Raw genomic sequence first — 19545 nt, 5'->3', positions numbered from 1 at the left:
TGATTAAATTAAGGTAATCCTTTACATTAAAACCAATCCAAAAAACCTGAAAACCATAAAAAGCTACGTTACAAACATTCTAACCGTTTATTCTCGTAACATTTAACGTTACGAAACTAAACGGTTAGAATTTTCCGTCAATAAAAACCGAAAAATCAACAAACAATGTTTTGCCGTTGCTACCTAGGACCCGAGACTTGTTGCGACGACATATACGAAAACGAGTTGAGAGATGCCGTGGCACTACTACTATTATCATTGTTGGCCACCATAACCCCGTCCGGGATTTCCGCCTCCGCCCCGCTTTCCACCATTGATGCCTCCGTGAACCGCCTTCCGTAGAACCTTAAAAAGTTCAAACACTCCAACCGCGGCTCACCCACCGCCAACACTCCTTCGAGCATCCCGACCACGTTCGCCATAGTGGGCCGCAACGACGGGTCTTCGTGCAAACAACACAGAGCCACCTTCACGAGCTTCTCGGCGTCGTCTTTTGCCACCCGGCCCGCTAATCTAGGTTCCACGAGCTCCAAATACCGACACTCTTCATGCATCTCCAATGCGTGTAATGGGAAATAAAATGATCGTGGACGAGGATGGTTTCGGGATCCTGATGAACCCGAAGACCGCCCATCGGTGCTACTTGTCGGGTTTCCGGAGCTATGGTTCGTCGCTTGTACGCAATTCTTTCGTCCTTGAATCAACTCCAACAAAACCATACCGTAGCTATAAACATCGGTCTTATCTGAGATCGCTGCATTTGTTAGCCACTCGGGTGCTAGGTACCCTCGAGTCCCTCTCATCGTTGTGAACAATCCGGATTGTTCCGGACTCAACAATTTTGAGAGCCCAAAATCCGAGATCTTCACTTGCATATTGTCGTTTAGAAGAATGTTTTCGGGCTTAACGTCGCAATGTATAATCTTGTGTTCACACCCATTGTGCAAGTACGCAAGGCCACGAGCGGTTCCGAGTGCGATCTCGAACCTTTCTTGCCATTCCAATGGCGGTCCGCTACCGAAGAGGGTGCGGTCCAACGAACCACGGCTCATATATTCGTACACCAAGAACCGCTCACTTCCTTGGGCGCAAAAGCCCTTGAGCTTAACAAGATTCACATGATGAATGTTACCGATGATCGCGATTTCCGTCCCGAATTCCTTCTTCCCCTGAGCACCCAAAGCCGTGATCTTCTTCACTGCCACCACCGTTTTATCGCGGAGGACGCCTTTGTAAACCGTCCCGAATCCACCGGACCCGATCTGAGTACCGAAATTCGCCGTGGCCTCGACAAGATCCCCGTGAGTTAACCGTACGGGTAAACCCGCAATCGAGAACACCTCGAGCTCTCCCGAGAACGAATTGTTCATCGATTTCTTCGATCTCAAAACCATCTTCTTGCTTCTTCTTCTTCTTCTAAGAATCCAGATTGTGAAAATGGAGATTAGCAGAACGCCGGAGGCCGGAAGTAACACCAAAGCGATCACCGGGAAATCGGAATTCGAATTATCGTCGACATTTCGAGATGAAGATGATGAAGATATTGCTTTGATAAACCCTAATGGATCTCCGACTCCATTGTTAGAGCTTGAGGTGACGGAACCCAGATGGTTTTCAAGCAGATAACATGATCCAGATGGATTTCCATGGAAGAAACCCAAACAAGAACAATTTGCAGAGCAAAGATCTTCACAACTTGATAAATCCACACCTTCTTTAATCGGATTTATGAAACCAATTGAAAAATATTTCATTTCATTTCCAAGCTGAATGTAGATATAATTCTCCGACGAGTTAGATCGCCGTTGAGTTCTGTTACCACCACAAGATTCCGGCAACGACAGTGAACTATCAGACGGAGAACACCCACTTGAGCTCCGATCACCTCGAAATCCGGGTGGACAAGAACAATCGCCGCCGGTGGAACAAACTCCAAGTTTACCGCACCTGGAAGGAGTCCGGCAACTATCGTCCGCCGGCGTCGTGAAATCCGTAACCCAAACATTATTCGTATATCTCATAACAATGAGATAACCGTCGGTTGACATCTTCAAAATCCGGTAATCGGAATCTCCAGTCGCCGCCGTTATCAATACCTGCGCCGCCAACCCCGATCCCGGGTCTCCGAACAGATAAAACCCCGACCCATTTACCATGAGATACGAAAACGGTTGGTTTGAATTTTTGATAGATTTGGAATCCATTAAAAGTCTGTAATACGTTAAACTTTGCCACTGTAATATCCCGTCGCCGGCGGTCATCTCAAACGTATAATCTCCCTCCGAGAAATCACCCAGACTTTTCGACGCGATTAACGATCCACCCACCGGAAATCTTTGCCCGGAGACGACGGTGTCCGTCGGATAATCAAAAGATTGCCACAAAGTTGAATTAAACCGGTCGACAAGAACTAAATTTCCAGATTCCAGCATCTGCAAAGAAGCGACCGTGGAGGCGATCGGAGGCGTTGACCAAACGCGTACGCTGGAATCGTCGTAGATCGCTAACCCAGTGTTGGATAGTCGGAGTTGACCGGAATTTGAGATGGGGTTATTGCGGTTGGCGGACCAAACGACGGTGTGGGATTGGGAGTGGTAGATGAGAAGGTAGAACGACGGAGACGTCGGCTGTGGGTTGGCGATGGCGGCGGTGTAAGTGCGATTAATGGAGCGGAGGAAGTCGCCGGATTGGTCGATGAACTGGAAGTGGGAAGCTGTGAAGTTGGCGGGAATGGAGGCGGTGAAAGTGGGAGCAGAATCGGAGGTGGTAGAGAGGGTGAGGAGGAGGAGGAAGATGGTGGCGACGGCCATCCATGCAGAGAGAGAATTGACCACCGGAAAATTGTGTTTTGGATTGGAGAAGATGAAAATGGCGGTAAGGTACATTATTGGAGTTTTTTATTTTTATTTTTATTTTGCTGACGGTTGAGAAGGTCAAAGGGTTGACTTTATCTGAAATGTGATGTGGTGGGTATGTCCGTATTTAATTTTCGGCTGTGGCAGCTGTAGGCGTGAACCATTGCCCCCACTTGTTTGCGTCAACTTAATCAGCTTTACGCAGCAGTTGTAATTGTGGTTAAATATAAAAAATAATTTTTGAATCGATAAGAGGTGAATCTTGTTTGACAAAAAAATCTATTTTTAATGATTATAAAATCTTTTGAATTATTTTGTATCATGAATCTCCTTAACAATTCAGCGCATTAATTTCATTGTAAACAATCACCAAACAATTATATTTAATCTTGTACTATATCATGAGAGCATCTTAATTATTTTGCATCAAACCATTCAGCAACTGTAAAACAGGTCCTTGTTCAATGAACTTTTAGGAAGATGTTTATGTAAAAAGTCAAGTTTTTTTTTTAATATATCTATTCCAATTGAAAAACACATTTGTTCAATATATGAAAAACTCTTTTTGAAACAAAAAAATTCTTAGTCTTAACAAATATATTAATCCAAATAAATAGTTTCATTGATAGACGACTTAATATAAAATCAACCAAACAGTCTGCTGTCTGTATTGATTTTTCATTAAGTCTTGTATGAATAAAGTTGTCTGTATTGATTAATATGTCTGTATAGGTTGAGTTTTTTTTTATAGATGGTAGGTCATTTTTCTCAATTGGGAGGATGAGTTGGAAAAAACTTGGCTGCATAAAGCACTCATTAAGATACTAACAAAAAAACGCTTAGTAAGTATCCAATTAATTTTGTATAATGTAAAAGTTCTATTAAGGTTCTTATTGTATTAAGACGTTATGATATTATAGAAAAAAAGAACTATAAATAAATATTTTTAAAAAACAGAAGAACATGAAAATTTTAACATGTCACGGTTATCTTGGTTTATCCTTTAGAATTATAATAATTCAAAAAACAATATTATTAGTTTTATGATATATGTTGAAAATATTGGCTTATTCATTGAAGTTGAAACTTGGCAATCATTAATTAATGAATAAGCCACAATAAGTCAAGGATAAAAGCGACATTTACACCCAAGTTTTTAGACCACCTTTTGGAAGTTATGAAAACTTTGGTGGGAACGTGGCACTTGAAAATTTTCACATATGAAATATTTTAGATATTAAAAAAAATGGGAGAGAATTCTAGTTAGAGACCGACCTATTTTAATGGTATATGTGGCATGTGCCACCGTAATTCCTCTGTTGAAGGGTAAAAAAATTTTGGTTCGTGAAAGGTGTAACCGTATTAATTTGTTGTGTGTCATCGTATGTATTTTGAAACTACAATGAGAATAAGTTTATTTGGTATAGTTGGTTTGCAAGACTTTTATTCCACCTCAGACTCAAGTTCGAATTCTATTAGTGTCATTTTCTTAGTCAAACGGTGTCACTTTTTGAAAAGAAAATTCCGTATATTTGTTTCTTGTAGTAAAACGGTGAAAATTTTTCCCTATATTTTTTTCCTTATAGTCAAATGATGTCATCGTTTGAAAAAAAAACTTTGTATTCGCCCCTGATTCTAGTGATTATGAGATTATGTTATAGCTTAACTAACAACCCCGTATCTTTTTTATGAATCCAATGGTATAATATGACTTTATGATTTCACTTAAATCACCAATAGGTCTAAATTAGGCTTGAAAGCCCGATTAGACCATGTTATTTTCCAAGACCCAATCCAAGCCCAACCCAAAAAAGCCCAGATAAAATCTGGTTTTTTGGGTTAAAGCCCGGTCAAAATAGCCATCATGCACAAAAAATTAGGTCCGAGAAAGCCCGGTCAAGTTCGAATTTCAGCTCCTAATTTTTAAATATTTAGGAGTGAAACAATTTAAAGAATTTAACATTTTGCAATGATGGAAGGAACACCAAACACAATTCTACATCATGGCTAGAGATGCACAAAAGAACCCGGTGCCGAAAAGCGGAATCGTAAGTAAGGGATCTTTAATTTCTCAGATTTAGATGCGATTTTCGATCCTAACAAGAAGTTCCCAGGACGTCTACAAGTATTTAGAGACACAAGTAATGAGCGTGTGTTGACTCTTAAGAGACGAAAAATTGTACACGAAAACATAATATCGAACAGAGGGATCTCAAATGAGTTTCTTCTTCTCAAAGAACGATTTCAGGTGCCAAAGCTGCAAACCTGCCACCGATAAGCATATAAACAGCGAAAGAAAACTCAACCACGCCATTCTTGAGTTCGTGATTTTGTTAAGCTCTTGCATTTCTTGTTCCCTGTAACACCAATTTGCAGAAAACTTCAAAATTTAAGAACGAGTTTTGAAAGAAAGAACGATTGATGATTGCATTTAACCACAAAGTGATCGACACTTTTTGAGTCATCTTGTTTTCGTTGTAAATAGATTCACTAAGGGGCTGTTTGGTTGGTTTTCCATTAAGGCTTGTATGGATAAAGTTGTCTGTGTAAATTAATTTTTCTGTATAGATTGGGAAGGTTTTTGTTTGGGGAGGGCTTTTCCATAGATGGAAAGAGCATGTTTATTAATTGGAAGAGGCAGGTTTGGAATAGAAGCTTACTAAATAAGTCACTTTCTATATAATTAAGCGACTACCAAATAGTCATGTATAGCTAACAGAATAAACTATGAGTCCCATTAAGCTCATTAAGCTGCTAATAAACAGAGCCTAACCTCTCTCGGAGATAAAACATCTCCTCATGAATCGAAGTTATGGCATCTCCCAGTTTCTTCAGCTCAAAGTTCATCGCCTGCAGCAAAATACACAAAGTTTACGATTTCAACTTAAGACTGTTTAAATGATTTGACAAAACATCCATTAGTATTGACGAACTTGTTTAATGTTGTGCATCCTACATTTGTTAATCTTGAATTATCTGCAAGTTTACAACTTGTTAGTGTAGGAAGCTCGGAGTCCGACCCTTGGAAATCATGCCAAAAAGACAAGAAACGACGAAGCTTCTAGCCGAAGATATCCCGAGGATCACTTCGCGTTTTATGTATCCAAATAAGCCAAGTGACTCCCATTGAAATAACATTTCTTGAGATGCATTTGAAAGTGATACAGGAAAAAAAGCCATTTTTTTTGTATCAGTGGAAATCTGGGCTAGCTTAAGAACACCGACTAATCAGGCGACCACGAATGGCCAGGAGTCATCGCTCGTGAACCTCCATTGTATCAGCAGGTGTCCTATATTGTATCGGTTTGTGTTTGCATCATTAAGCATCACAATTATTCTAGTGAAGTTGTCTCTCGAGATGGGTCTCGGGAAAAGTGGACTAGGACAAGGTTCTCAACCACTCTAAATACTTGTGTCAATTCTTCTACTAAAACTCTTTATTTCCTACATCAGTGATTCGTCTGATTTTGTGTTTTATGAGTTGTTTTGTATTTACGTTTCCAAAATGTAAACAACCAACAAGAATCGTAAACAGCAGTAACAACCTATTCGCCCCATCCCCCTTCTAGGTTCTCCAACAATAACTTAACATGAAAAGTGAAAACTTCCGGCACAAGGAAGTGTTGGAATTTTCATTAGACATTCTAAAAAGAAAAGTATTGCAATCTTCAAGAGTACCATTTGAACGATGATATCATACTTCATAGCTCAAACCAATGAGGAGAGTTATCGACGTATACATATCAAGATGCACGATACCCTATTATGTGTTATAAATATTAATCAACAACTAGAAAGCATCTCTAACAAATTCTCAAAACGGAGAAAATAGAGATTTTGGAGTTTTTAACTTACGCTATTGCTCCAAAACTTGCTCCAAATGGAGAAAGTAGGAGAGATAGGATATTTGTTCTAAGCTCTTTCTTTATGGATAAGAGAGTTGGCAATGATATGACCAAAAAAAGTGCAAAAAGGAGTTTCTTATACGTCACTCAATTGATGATGCTCCAATCATCGACACCATCTATCTGTGCATTTGCATAATAGGATATTTTCGTGTTGAAATAGGAACTACAAAATATAACACACACACACATATATATAGAGAGAGAGGGGTGGGTTCAGGGGAAAACCCCCAAAAAAATGAAAAACTGAGTAACACCCTCGTAAGCATTCATCTGGACCATATGCAAATGTGCATACAAGTAATTAGAACTGTTTCTTGGTTTTTATGCACATGTGCATATGTACAAATTGTTTACAGATTACTTGTATGCACATATGCATACCGTCTAGATGAACGGTTACTAAGATGTTCCTTAGTTTTCCATTTTTTTTGCGGTTTTCCCCTGAACCTGACCCTGTATATATGCATAACACAAGATGTGATCAGAAAGATGGATGGATAGATAGACTTACATCTACTGAACCTTTCTTGGCGACATTGGACCAATCTTTGGCAGCTACACCAGACCTCCAATCAAATTCGATAGGAATCTTAAGCGCTGGTTGGTGATCGATAGCAAAAAAACAAGCCATATAATCACCAGCCTCGACAGCCTGAAAAGCAAATTGACCCGATTGCACATTTTCAGCAGAGTGATAGCTATTCCCATATGCCGAAGTCACCTGCATTACACAAATTACAATAACCAAAACAAGACTTCAATCCAACCATCCCGCATAAGGCAAGAATAAAAGCTTCAAAGAAATCACATATTTGTTACCAATTTGAGTATCATACAAAACCCACATATATCCCAGCAAAAATTCAAGCAAAACCTCACAATTTTAAACAAATCCTGAGCCCTAAATCAAGAATCCAACAGAGATTTTATGAAAACCATATCCCAAACACATAATTCGTTCATAAAACCTAATTGGAAACAAGAAAAATCGATAATACCAAATTCTAGTTCATATAGAGTTAAATCCCAAGTTTCAATTCGTAAGGCCCCAAAAATTAAATAAGAATCCAAAACATATAAGTCATATAAATTCACATCTGCCAAAAAAAACAATATAATAGAGTTCAAAGACACCCAAACCCAAACAAATCGCAATATCGAACAAACCCTACATTCCTAACTCATAATAAATAACGAAATTAGCATCTAAAACTGAATTTCTAGTTGACCTTGAGAGTGATTCTGTGAGATTCAGGTAAAGGCTGTCCTTCATTAGGATTAACTATGGAGTAATGACCAACAGTCATAGAATTGCTCTTGATATCTTCTGCTATGCATTTAGTATGACCCGATTCGAGTTCGAAACGTATTGATTGAGCGATTGTGGATAGAAGCCCTATGATTACAACGATACAGACTGCAAATCTTTGAAGCTTCATTGTTAACAGAGATCTTGATCTGCAGAAGGTGATTTCGAGTTGGGATTTCAGCTATATTCAGGGATCTATCGTAGAGAGAGGATTTCTTGATGAAACAAACTTTGAAGAATCAAACACCCAAGTGAACCAAGAGTCAATGGGATTTCAGTCGCATCTGTGTTGTTAGATCTTCACGGGTAAACCAGAAGCACAAGAAAGTATGGAAAGTAAAAATACGGTGGCCAAATCAGATCAAAGAAATAATTACATAAACAGTCCCTATAGTATGATTCAATAATTCACTTTTGACTATTTTATAAAAAATTTATCATTCTAGTACCAAAAGGACATTTTTGTACCATTTTATTAGGGGAGTAAATTACATATTTGTCCCAATAATTTGTAACTTATTACGTCTTTAAATTAATTTTTACCTCTTTAAATACAAGGGATCAAAATGATAAAAATTTGTAAATCACAATAAATGAAACAACAATAAATTATAAATCATAAGAATGAAAATAATAATAATAATTTACAAACGAAAGGGACTAAAACTGCAATTATTAAAACCACAAGGACGATAACTATAATTTCTAACAAACCATAGGTAGGGCTGTAAACGAACCGAACGAACACGAACGGAGGCTTGTTCATGTTCGTTCGTTTAACTTAACTGAACAAACGAACGAACACGAACGGTAAACGAACGAAAATCTTTGTGTTCGTGTTCGTTCGTTTAGAAATAAGGTGTGTTCGTGTTCGTTTATGTTCGTTCGTTAACATGCTAAACGAACATAAACGAACGGCCTAAACGAACATAAACGAACGGCCTAAACGAACATAAACGAACGGGCTAAACGAATATAAATAAATATTATTTGAATTCTAAGTAATTAAATAAAAGATTGTATATTAAATTTAATATATAAACGAACATAAACGAACGTAAACGAACGATAAATGAACGAACGTAAACGAACGATAAATGAACGAACGTAAACGAACGGTAAATGAACGAACGTTCACGAACATAAATGAACGAACGTAAACGAACGGTAAATGAACGAANGAACGGTAAATGAACGAACGTTCACGAACATAAATGAACGAACGTAAACGAACGGTAAATGAACGAACGTTCACGAACATAAATGAACGAACGAGACTCTTGTTCATGTTCGTTCGTTTAACTAAACGAACAAAAAAATTTGTTCATGTTCGTTCATTTATTAAATAAACGAACATAAACGAACTTCCTGCCGAACGGTTCGCTGAACGTTTGGTTCGTTTACAGCCCCAACCATAGGGATGAAAAACATAATCTACTCTCGTAGGGGTGTAAGAAACAAAACCGAATAATCCATTTAAACCGAATGAGATTTGGCCATTTGGTTCATTCACTTTTTGGGTCAAATAATTTGTTTAACCGAATAATGTATTCGGACGATATAAATTGGAAGCAACACGCGACTATTCATTTGAAAAAAAATTGTTGGTGTCGAGTATCCAGAAAAAGAATATGAACTCTTATTCGGTTTACCTATTATTGAATCGGAAAACCCAAAAACCGAGTAACCTAAAACTGAATAAACCGTACATTAGTGGTTTATTATCAGGTAGTTTAGAAAAGGTTAGAAACCCGAATAAGTCCAACACTAATTTAATGATGAAATAACAGTTTTAGTTATATCCAGTGTTTCATTCAAATTCATACGCTATATTAGACATGATAATCTCTGGATTCATCAGTAAAAATAAATCTTTTTACAAAATATAGATACAAAATTATCATTTTCATTTATTATTTAATCACTAGATTTTATATGGCGGTTGATGAGCAATAAGAAAACTTGTTGTCAAAGGGAAATTACTCGCTTTTCACATGCTTACAAATTTTTAATCATTGTTCCACTTATGAGTTATCTTGGAACATGCATGGATGCATAATTACATAATGTTAATTATATATATATATATATATATATATGAGAGAGAGATATTTTATAAGTTTAATTGTTAGTATAAATCATAAAAACAAATTAATTGAAATATTGATATAAATAATGAGAGTTTATTTATTATAATTTGGATATCTATGAAAGATTATTAAAGTTCATTTATTATGATCAATCGAGATGTTCATTGAATCAAATTTAAAGTCTATTAACAATGCATTCACAAATTATAATGGTATTTTTATTTTTTATAAATGTTTATAGTATTTTTACTTTGTGTGCACTTTTAATTGTGTGTATGCGTATATGTCATGGAGAAGAGAAAATTTTAAATTAAATTAGATTATTAAGCAAATATTATTTATCTAATTATGTGGTCTAAATTGGATTAATGAATTTTAGGAATAAGAAAATTATTGAAAAAGGACTTCTGAACTATATTATATTATAAAACATTGATAAAAAAAATCTTAAAAACCATATATATATATATATATTGTTTATTGATGCATATTACTTAAAGTTTAAGATTACAAGTAAATAATGCATAAGTACAACTTATTAAAGCTTCATGCTTGAATTCGTGTGATTAACTGCAGATAAACATAATAAAATATTGGATAAACATTTTATCTTAAATATAAAAAATCTAAAATATAATTAGGATAATCATTGTGTTCTAACAAAATGTTTAATTATAATAATAAAGAATCTGAACTAAAAAAATTACATAACAAAACAAAAACTTATAAATAGTCAATTTGATACTAATATTGATATTTTTTAAAAAATTTCAAGATATTTTCAAATTTATATTTTATTTCAAAAATAAAAAAAACATTATCGTTTTTCTCAAAACCACATAAAACCATATTATAATATCGACAGAGGACAAAATAAAACGAAACATTAAAATCGAGATGTATCTCGCTACATTCCACGAGTACCCTTCTACATTTTTGTATAAATAAAACTTAGGTAGGTATATGTTATCCTAATCATCATTAAAAAGAAATTATGAAACTGTTTTTAATTATCTTGCATGGATGTAAGTTTGCAAATAATCACCTTTAATTTTCTAGATGAATATTTTCCATTGATTATGCAATCAATGTCAAGTTATTAATTTGTTTTCAAATAATATTAATTAACTTTTTAAATAAAATAAATTCATATGATGGAAAAACAGCCATTTAAATAATATCAACACTTTAAAGTTTAAAGCAATAATAATACCATATTAAAACAGTCATGATATTATCTCCTTTTTATCTTTGGGTTTATCAATTATTTTTAATTTAAATTTATTTTTGTATTTACCAAATGATTATGTTATAATCGTTTATCAAATCATTACCTTACCAGATGTATATGGTAGAGACCAATGGTAAAAGCGATAACATGGACAAATAATCTTATCTGATTAACACTTCTCGGATAAATTGCTATATTCGATACTGTTTTGATAGACTATAATCTTACCTGATAAAGTAAGTGAGAGTAGAGTGTTGACTCTCACTTGTAAGCATTTTACTCGGCAATGATTTAGGTAAACGATCCTCTAGTTATAAGACACTTTTCTTTATGGTTTATGATATTTATGATGCATCCAGATAAAAAGTGGGCTCACCGCAAAAATAAGTTGGGACACCCCAACTTGTGGTACCGAAAGGACATGTATCTAGGCACAAAAAACAAGCTAAACTCACAGCTTCCAGCACTGCAGAGACATGCCACAACTTGCAACATTGAACGAAAATCTGTCTTGCGACATTAACTTGCAAGTTGCAACTTGATGACTGTTTTGTAAAAAAGTAAAAAACTTTTAGACCGTGTAGTCATTTAAAGCATCTCCAATGCAATATTCTTATTAATAAAAAGCAAAATGTCTTGTAGGAACTATCATTGTGGAGACTTCTTAGAGTAAACTACGATTTTCATCCTTGTGGGTTGGTAAAGATTGCAATTGTGTCCTTGTGGTTTTGAAATTGCAATTTCAAAACCACAAGAACGAAAATCGGAATTTTTGTTAAACTATAGGAACGAAAATTATAGTTTACTCATTATTTTGTTTTCTTGACTTTTTATCATTCTTAATTTTACGAGTTAAAGAAGAGGTGACAACAAAAATGAGAAGAATGAAGGTTGCTAATAAGACCATCTTCAGACCGACGCTAAAAATACAAAAACGAAGTTGTTTTCATTTTTAATCAAACACTAAGAAAATAAGATTCAAAATGTTGGACTCTATATTTGAAAGTCAATAAAGTAGGTCTTTAGAAAAACGTATATTAATATTTTATTCAATTTTTTAATTATATTATATAAATTAATAGTTCAATACATTAATAAAATAGTATAATAATAAATATATTATAAAACATTTGACAAAAACTCTTAAAAACCATTTTTTTAATGTATGAAGTACTGTTTATTGATGCATATTACTTAAAATTCAAGATTACAAATAAACTGTACGTATGCACAACTTATTAAAGTTCATGTTTAAATGCGTGTAACTAACTGCAGATAAATATAGTCAAATATAAGATAAACATTTCATTTTAAATATAAAAAATCTAAAATATAATTAGGATAATAATTGAGTTTTAATAAAATACTTAATAATTATCCTTATAAAAAAATTATATTATTAAATCAAAAATAAATTACTTGTTACTAAATCAAAATTAAATTATAATAAAAAATGAATTAAACAAATTACATAAAAAACAAAAACTTTTAAATAGTTAATTTGATATTAATATTAATATATTTATTTTCGAAATTTTATGATTTATTTAAATTTATATTTTATTCAAAAATACAAACATTATTCCTTTCCCAACACCACATAGACACCATATTAAAATATCTACAAAGACGAAATAAAACGAAACATTAAAGTCAAGATATATTTTGTTGTATTACACATATAATCTTTTAGTTATTGAAAATGTATTTGAAGAATATTTAAAAATCAAATCAACATCGACAATCGGCAACATAAAAAATTAAACATAAAATTGAATATTTTGAATAATTACTTCTTCTCCATCCTTGTGATTTCCCCACCACAAAGATGTCTGTATCTCTCTATTTTTCATGACAAACAAGAAACATTCACACATTAACAGCAAAAGAACCACCACCGCTGCTCATCTATTTCCATAAATTTCCATCTCTTTTTGCGAAATCATAAACCTCCAGTTCGTCGTTTCAAAGATTTAGGTTAATTCGATTCTTCATGTTAAATCCCCAAATCTTGATTCTTCTTGCAAATTCCAACATTTAGGTTAATTTTATTGGTTTTTGACGTCATTATATCTTCAATGTGATGTTAATTCGTGAGAATTCGAATCTTTATGCAAATCCCTAACCACCCAATTTGGGGTTTCTTAGGTTTCGATTCAACTTCTTTCATGGTTCTTACTGGTTTCATGAAAACTGCAACTTTTTGGTGGGGCTGAAAATTTAAAGATTTAGGCGTTTCTTTTTTCTTTCTGGAATGAAGAAACGATGAGGTGTGAAGAAGAGAAATGGATGTTAGATCTGAGAATAGTGGTGGTCAGGTGGTTCGGTGGGCTAAGATTCAAGGTCAAGTGATTCAAAGAACTAGGTTACATGTGTGGTTCATTAGGGTTTGTTCCAGCATTGTGGTTTGGACTTGCTTGGTTCAGATTCTAGCTGTTGGTGAGCTCTGGCAACCGAAATTGTTAACCAGTTTCTCGAACCGGATGAATGATCCAGGAAGACTGTCTATTCAAGTTGAAAAGACCATTTCATCCCTGCCACCATTGCCTCCTTCAAGTGAGTACTTTGGAAATGTTTAATCTTGATTTGAATTGGGTGTTTTTGTGTGAATCTTTTTAGTTTATAGCATCTAATGAGGTTAAAGGGTTGTTTGTTCGGTTTTTCATTAAGTCTAAAGTTGTCTGCGTGGATTAATCTGTCTTTTGAGAGGTTTTTTTTTTCATAAATGGAATGATTTTGTTTTTTTAATGGGAATGACAGATTTGGAAAAAAAACTTAGCTTTCTACATAGACGAGCGACTATTTACCAAAACACAGGTCTCCGCAAAGTCGTAAGACCATGTATGGGGGCTGTCGCCTGTCCAGCGTCGGAAGGTCAAGGAAGTTGGTGACCTCAGGGAGCCAGCGACCGAAGCCGTGAACGGCGGCCGTAGCTATAATGGTCCTAGGGTAGCGAAATTCCTTGTCGGGTAAGTTCCGACCCGCACGAAAGGCGTAACGATCCGGACACTGTCTTGGAGAGAGGCTCGGTGAAATAGACATGTCCGTGAAGATGCGGACTACATGCATCTGGACATAAAAGACCCTATGAAGCTTCACTGTTCCCTGGGATTGGCTTTGGGCCTTTCCAGTACAGCTTCGGTGTTACTTTCAAGAATTGCAGAGTGGCCAGTTGCTTATTTTCCGAAAAGTTTGTAGGGTTTTGTTATAAATTCGATTCCTTTTACGAGCTTTTGTTTTATTATGCAGGGAATTACACGAGTAATGGTTTCCTTAGAGTTTCTTGTAACGGGGGTTTAAATCAAATGAGAGCTGCGGTATGTGGTGCTTTTTTTGGCTATGTTGTGTAGTTTGACGACGATTTATTTACTCTCCACGTTGGTCGTTTTCAGATTTGTGATATGGTGACGGTTGCCTGTCTTTTAAATCTTACATTGGTTGTTCCAGAACTCGATAAAACGTCTTTCTGGGCTGATCCTAGGTGAAAAACCGTTGCTTTTGAATAAATTTGAGCTCTTTATGGATATTTTGACGTTGGTTTTGAATGAATTTGCGTTATGGTGTTTGTTTCAGTGATTTTGAGGACATTTTTGACGTTGGACACTTCATTAACTCGCTAAGAAATGAAATCCGGATCGTTAAAAGATTGCCAAAGAGATTTAACAGGAAATATGGATTTCAGCCACTTATTATGCCGCCCGTTAGCTGGTCAAGCAAAAAATATTACCTTGAACAGGTCCGTGTTTATTTCTTATTCCGGAGGATGCTTAATTTCTTTAGGAAATCGAGAATGTTTAGAGTTTACGATCCCATATGATATCATTGCTTTGTTTCCAAAATGCAATGCAGATTCTACCACTTTTTAGCAAGCATAAGGTGATACGCTTCAATCGAACGGACACTCGATTAGCAAACAACGGGATACCTCTTGATCTTCAAAGACTCAGGTGTCGTGTCAATTTCCAAGCATTAAAATTCACACCTCGGATAGAAGCTCTCGGTGATAAATTGGTTCACATTCTCCGGGAAAAAGGACCATTTGTAGCGTTGCACCTTAGATACGAGATGGACATGTTGGCGTTTTCGGGTTGTACACATGGTTGCACCCATGAGGAAGCCGAGGAACTCAAACATATGAGGTAAAACTAACTTTAAGAGTGCATTCGGTACACTAAAGGGCATAACAGAACATAGATCACTGTTCCACGTTTGGCAGGACTTTTATGTGGAACCAGAGTGGAACAGGCGTGTTCCACCCCCTCCATGGAGCAAGGTGGAACAAACCTCTATTTTACCAATATAACCTCAAAATAAAACATAATTCTATTGTGAAACATCAAATACGCTTCCCTTTTACATTTTATTCATTCTTCAAATTTTATATATTGTATTTTATGATATTTAAACTTTCACTTGTACGGTTTCTATATTTTGATTAATTTATGTAATTTATTAAATATTATTAATAATAAAATAATATAGAAAAGGTATAAAATAAAAATTGGAAGCTACATAAACATACATCTCTTCTGTCGTGTCCAGTTCTGTCTTACCAAAAGCTGACCAGCTCTTTTGTCCGGATACCAAACGCACCCTAAACGACTTAAATTGGGGAATTTCGTAGACATGAATTAAACCAAACCCAACGATCCCGGTATATCCCACCTAGAGGTTTCTCTGGAGGGTAAGATGTACGCAGACATGACCTCTATCTTAAAAAGTAAAACAGTTGTTTTCAGTGATAGCAATGTGGAAATGTAAGTTTAGATTGAAAAACTTGACAAAAAGGAAAATTTTAATATTTCAGGTACGCGTTCCCATGGTGGAGGGAGAAAGAGATCGTGTCGGAAGAGAGGAGATCGCAAGGTTTGTGTCCTCTTACACCCGAGGAGGTGGCATTGGTTCTACGAGCAATGGATTTCGACAAAAACACACAAATATATATTGCATCGGGTGAAATTTATGGCGGTCAGAAGAGACTTGCAACGCTACGAACTACATTTCCCCAAATAGTAAGTGATGCTAGTTACTCTACTTAGGGTCTGCTTACTAAATGCTTACCGTCTCTTACCTCTTACCCGGTAAGAGATTATGGGCTTGTTTGTTAGCACCTTAATGAGCTTAACGGAACTCACAACTTTTTCTGTCAGTTATACATGACTGTTTGGTAGTGGCTTGATGATATAGGAAGTGCCTTATTTAGTAAGCTTCTAGGGAGAGTTTTATGTAGAAAGTCAAGTTTTTTTGCCAGACCCTTCTCCTCACAATTAAAAAACAAGCTCCTTCCATTTGAAAAAACCCTCCCAATTAAAAGCTTTCACAATTTATACAGACAGATTAATCCACACAGACAACTTTATTCATACAGAACTTAATGAAAAAGCAACCAAACGGCCCCAATGTTGCTGACTGATAATACCGACCCAATGATGTTGGAGTGTCTCTCTTACCCGGTCAGTGCTTACCCAGACCAAACCTCTTTCTGAGACCGCACTCTTACCAGAGTCACGCTTACGCAATTCGTGTTGCGAAAAGACGGGATTTCTTGTACTTTCAAGTTGGTTGATTTGGGATTAAAAGGCTCGATTGTTGTTTCAGGTGAAGAAAGAAACGTTATTAGATCCAGAAGAGTTGAAACAGTTTCAGAATCATTCGTCACAAATGGCAGCTCTAGATTTCATAGTGTCGGTTGCTAGTAACATCTTCGTTCCTTCTTACGATGGTAACATGGCAAAGCTCGTCGAAGGTCACCGAAGGTACGGTTTATTTGTATGTTTGAAAAGTTGGCGATGATGTGATCTGAAAAACCTGTGAAAAAACTTGATGAAAAACCTCATCATTGTGGGCTACCAATAACTTTCACTATTGTTTTAAATCGATTTGGAGGTTATTGGATCAGTCTGCTGCTTGATGTTGGAAAAGACCAGGCGCTATCTGTAATTCGGATAACGTTGGTATAATTGTCGAAGGAAATCTGAAATGCAGGTACCTTGGTTTCAAGGAAACTATACGACTAGATCGAAAACGGGTTGTAGAGTTGATAGATTTGCACCATAATGGGACGCTCTCGTGGACCGAGTTCTCGGGCGCCATAAAAATGGCGCACGAGAGAAGAAGGGGCCAACCAGATGATCGTAGAATTATTAACGAGAAGCCGAAGGAGGAAGACTACTTTTATGCCAACCCTCAAGAATGCTTATGCAATGCAACAAGTTGTGGTAACGACATCTAGGAAGGTGTTCGTTCGGCCATGAGATTTACGTCAATCGGTTTTTATTGATAATTGACGATTTTTCCGGTGCAAAAGGACGCACAACGCTTGTCTTCCGCGAATGTGTACATTTGGAGTGTGGATTGTGGTTAAAAGCGCGGTTCATGACTTACTCGGCACGAAAAGGCCCGGGTCATACATGTCGAACCCTAAAAGCCTCGTTTTCCGAGACCCGGGTGCTAATGGGTATTTTGGTCATTTTGATGAAATTTGATTATAATGTGGGTAAAATTTCCTACATTTAGTAGGATAACTCTTTGTACCATCGCTTGCTAGGGAAAATATAGTACAAATTAGGGGTATATCGAAGTAAACCTTTTTAGAATTGGAAGATTGTACTTGATTTGTTCCGAAATATATTTTGAATGGTTTAGTACAAAATGATTAAGTGATAAGTTATGTATATTCAATATTATGATATTATCGTTTCAGTCGAGTTTTATTTCAAATATCGATCATATGCTTTCTGTAACAACCCGTTTTGCGTAAATATAAATGATATTTGTGAGCTGTTTATAAGTCTGGACTACCAATAATTTATACTATAGTTTTAAGTTGAATTCGAAGTTATTATGTTAGCCTGTTATTTTCTGCTTGGGACTTTATACTTTATGTGTAAGACCCACATTGATTGGAGAGGAGAAACTAAGATTGACTTACAAAGGATTAGATACCTACTTTATTTGATGTGTTTTAAAACCGTGAGTTCAGTTGTGATCAAAACGGACAATATCTAATATTTTTTATTTTTACAATTTAATTTTAAAACTAAAATAAAATATGTTTTTTTAATATTAATATAAAACTAAGATTGACTTACAAAGGATTAGATACCTACTTTATACTTTATTTTTGTTGTAAGAAAAAAATAACTGACGTGGATTTTCTTATCATCTATCGAGCATTTGTTATTTCTTTTATTCTATGCCACATCATTTACAGGTAACATGTTACCTGTCGAACAGGTCGAAAACCCTTAAACAATACTAAAAGTTTGTTTCAGACACTAAAATGACAGTTCCGAAAGTTTGTTCTCCAAAATAATAAACTCAAAATTGATCTAATTTTAATGTAATCTATTCAAAAAAATTAAAATTTAATTGTAAAATAATAATAAAAAAGAAAAACGAAAAAAGAAAAATAGCATCAATTTTGAATGATGGGGATGACCATGCAACAATCACATTGAATAACAACTATCAAAATCAATAATCTTTGTGTTAAAAGAAAATACAAGCATGGTGGGGGCTACCAACCAACATAAAACAAAAAGGAAGACCATTTGGTTATTTATTGTGTGGACACCACTTTGAACCATATTTTTTATATTAGAATTTTTTTTAAAAAAAAAGTGGGGCCATTTTTTTCGAATTATTTTTATGATATTACTGTATGAAATCAATATTGTTCAGTTGTCCGATGTTAACATCTCTAACAACTATGTTAAAGTAGAAAGTTTGAAGATTTAGAAACTCTTTTTTGCAACAACAGTTAAATTAAAGAGCATATTCAACAGGTACGTTATTTTCTACTTTAGCATAGTACAGTAACTGTTTTGTAATTTAAAATAATCGTTTATTTCTATATATTTCAGGGAAAAACAATAAAAAATAAAAACCAAAAAACACTCGCATCAAGTGATTCAATGATATGATTAGAGAATTTTTTAGGTTAAATAAGCTAGCTTATTTTTTGCGTACATGTTTGTATGCATATAAGCTAACGTATTAAAACGCTACTTGAAATAACATTTTTGGTAGCTTATTGTAATATTTTTTTTTGCAATTATAACTCTTATTAATATTAATTATAAATAAATATTGATAAAAGTTAAACATTATTAATATTTGTTAATCATATATTATACATTAATATTATTTA

General features: G+C 35.0%; 3 protein-coding genes across 3 annotated transcripts; 1 reads left to right on the top strand and 2 right to left on the bottom strand.

Annotated features, from left to right (window-relative positions):
• Positions 1 to 2822, bottom strand: LOC112523607 (G-type lectin S-receptor-like serine/threonine-protein kinase At5g35370). Its single transcript, XM_025133277.1, has one exon. It carries the CDS (start codon positions 2808 to 2810, stop codon positions 180 to 182), a length of 2631 nt encoding a protein of 876 aa, XP_024989045.1. The 5' UTR covers positions 2811 to 2822; the 3' UTR covers positions 1 to 179.
• A 2064-nt stretch (positions 2823 to 4886) lies between these two features.
• On the bottom strand, positions 4887 to 8403 carry LOC112522629 (transmembrane emp24 domain-containing protein p24delta9-like). The gene is made up of 4 exons (XM_025131881.1): positions 7993 to 8403; positions 7275 to 7484; positions 5629 to 5705; positions 4887 to 5212 (listed from the first exon to the last, which is right to left on the bottom strand). Exons 1-4 carry the CDS (start codon positions 8200 to 8202, stop codon positions 5068 to 5070), a joined length of 642 nt encoding a protein of 213 aa, XP_024987649.1. The 5' UTR covers positions 8203 to 8403; the 3' UTR covers positions 4887 to 5067.
• Positions 8404 to 13546: 5143 nt separating this feature from the next.
• LOC112522628 (O-fucosyltransferase 3-like) lies at positions 13547 to 18004 on the top strand. Its single transcript, XM_025131880.1, has 8 exons — positions 13547 to 13949; positions 14643 to 14710; positions 14786 to 14874; positions 14967 to 15129; positions 15243 to 15532; positions 16201 to 16405; positions 16992 to 17149; positions 17379 to 18004. Exons 1-8 carry the CDS (start codon positions 13679 to 13681, stop codon positions 17623 to 17625), a joined length of 1491 nt encoding a protein of 496 aa, XP_024987648.1. The 5' UTR covers positions 13547 to 13678; the 3' UTR covers positions 17626 to 18004.
• The last annotated feature ends 1541 nt before the right edge of the window (positions 18005 to 19545 follow it).

This window comes from Cynara cardunculus (genome assembly GCF_001531365.2).
Source record: "Cynara cardunculus var. scolymus isolate 2C chromosome LG 12, CcrdV1, whole genome shotgun sequence".
Classification (NCBI taxonomy): Eukaryota; Viridiplantae; Streptophyta; class Magnoliopsida; order Asterales; family Asteraceae; genus Cynara; species Cynara cardunculus.
This window is presented reverse-complemented; position numbering and strand designations above follow the sequence as displayed.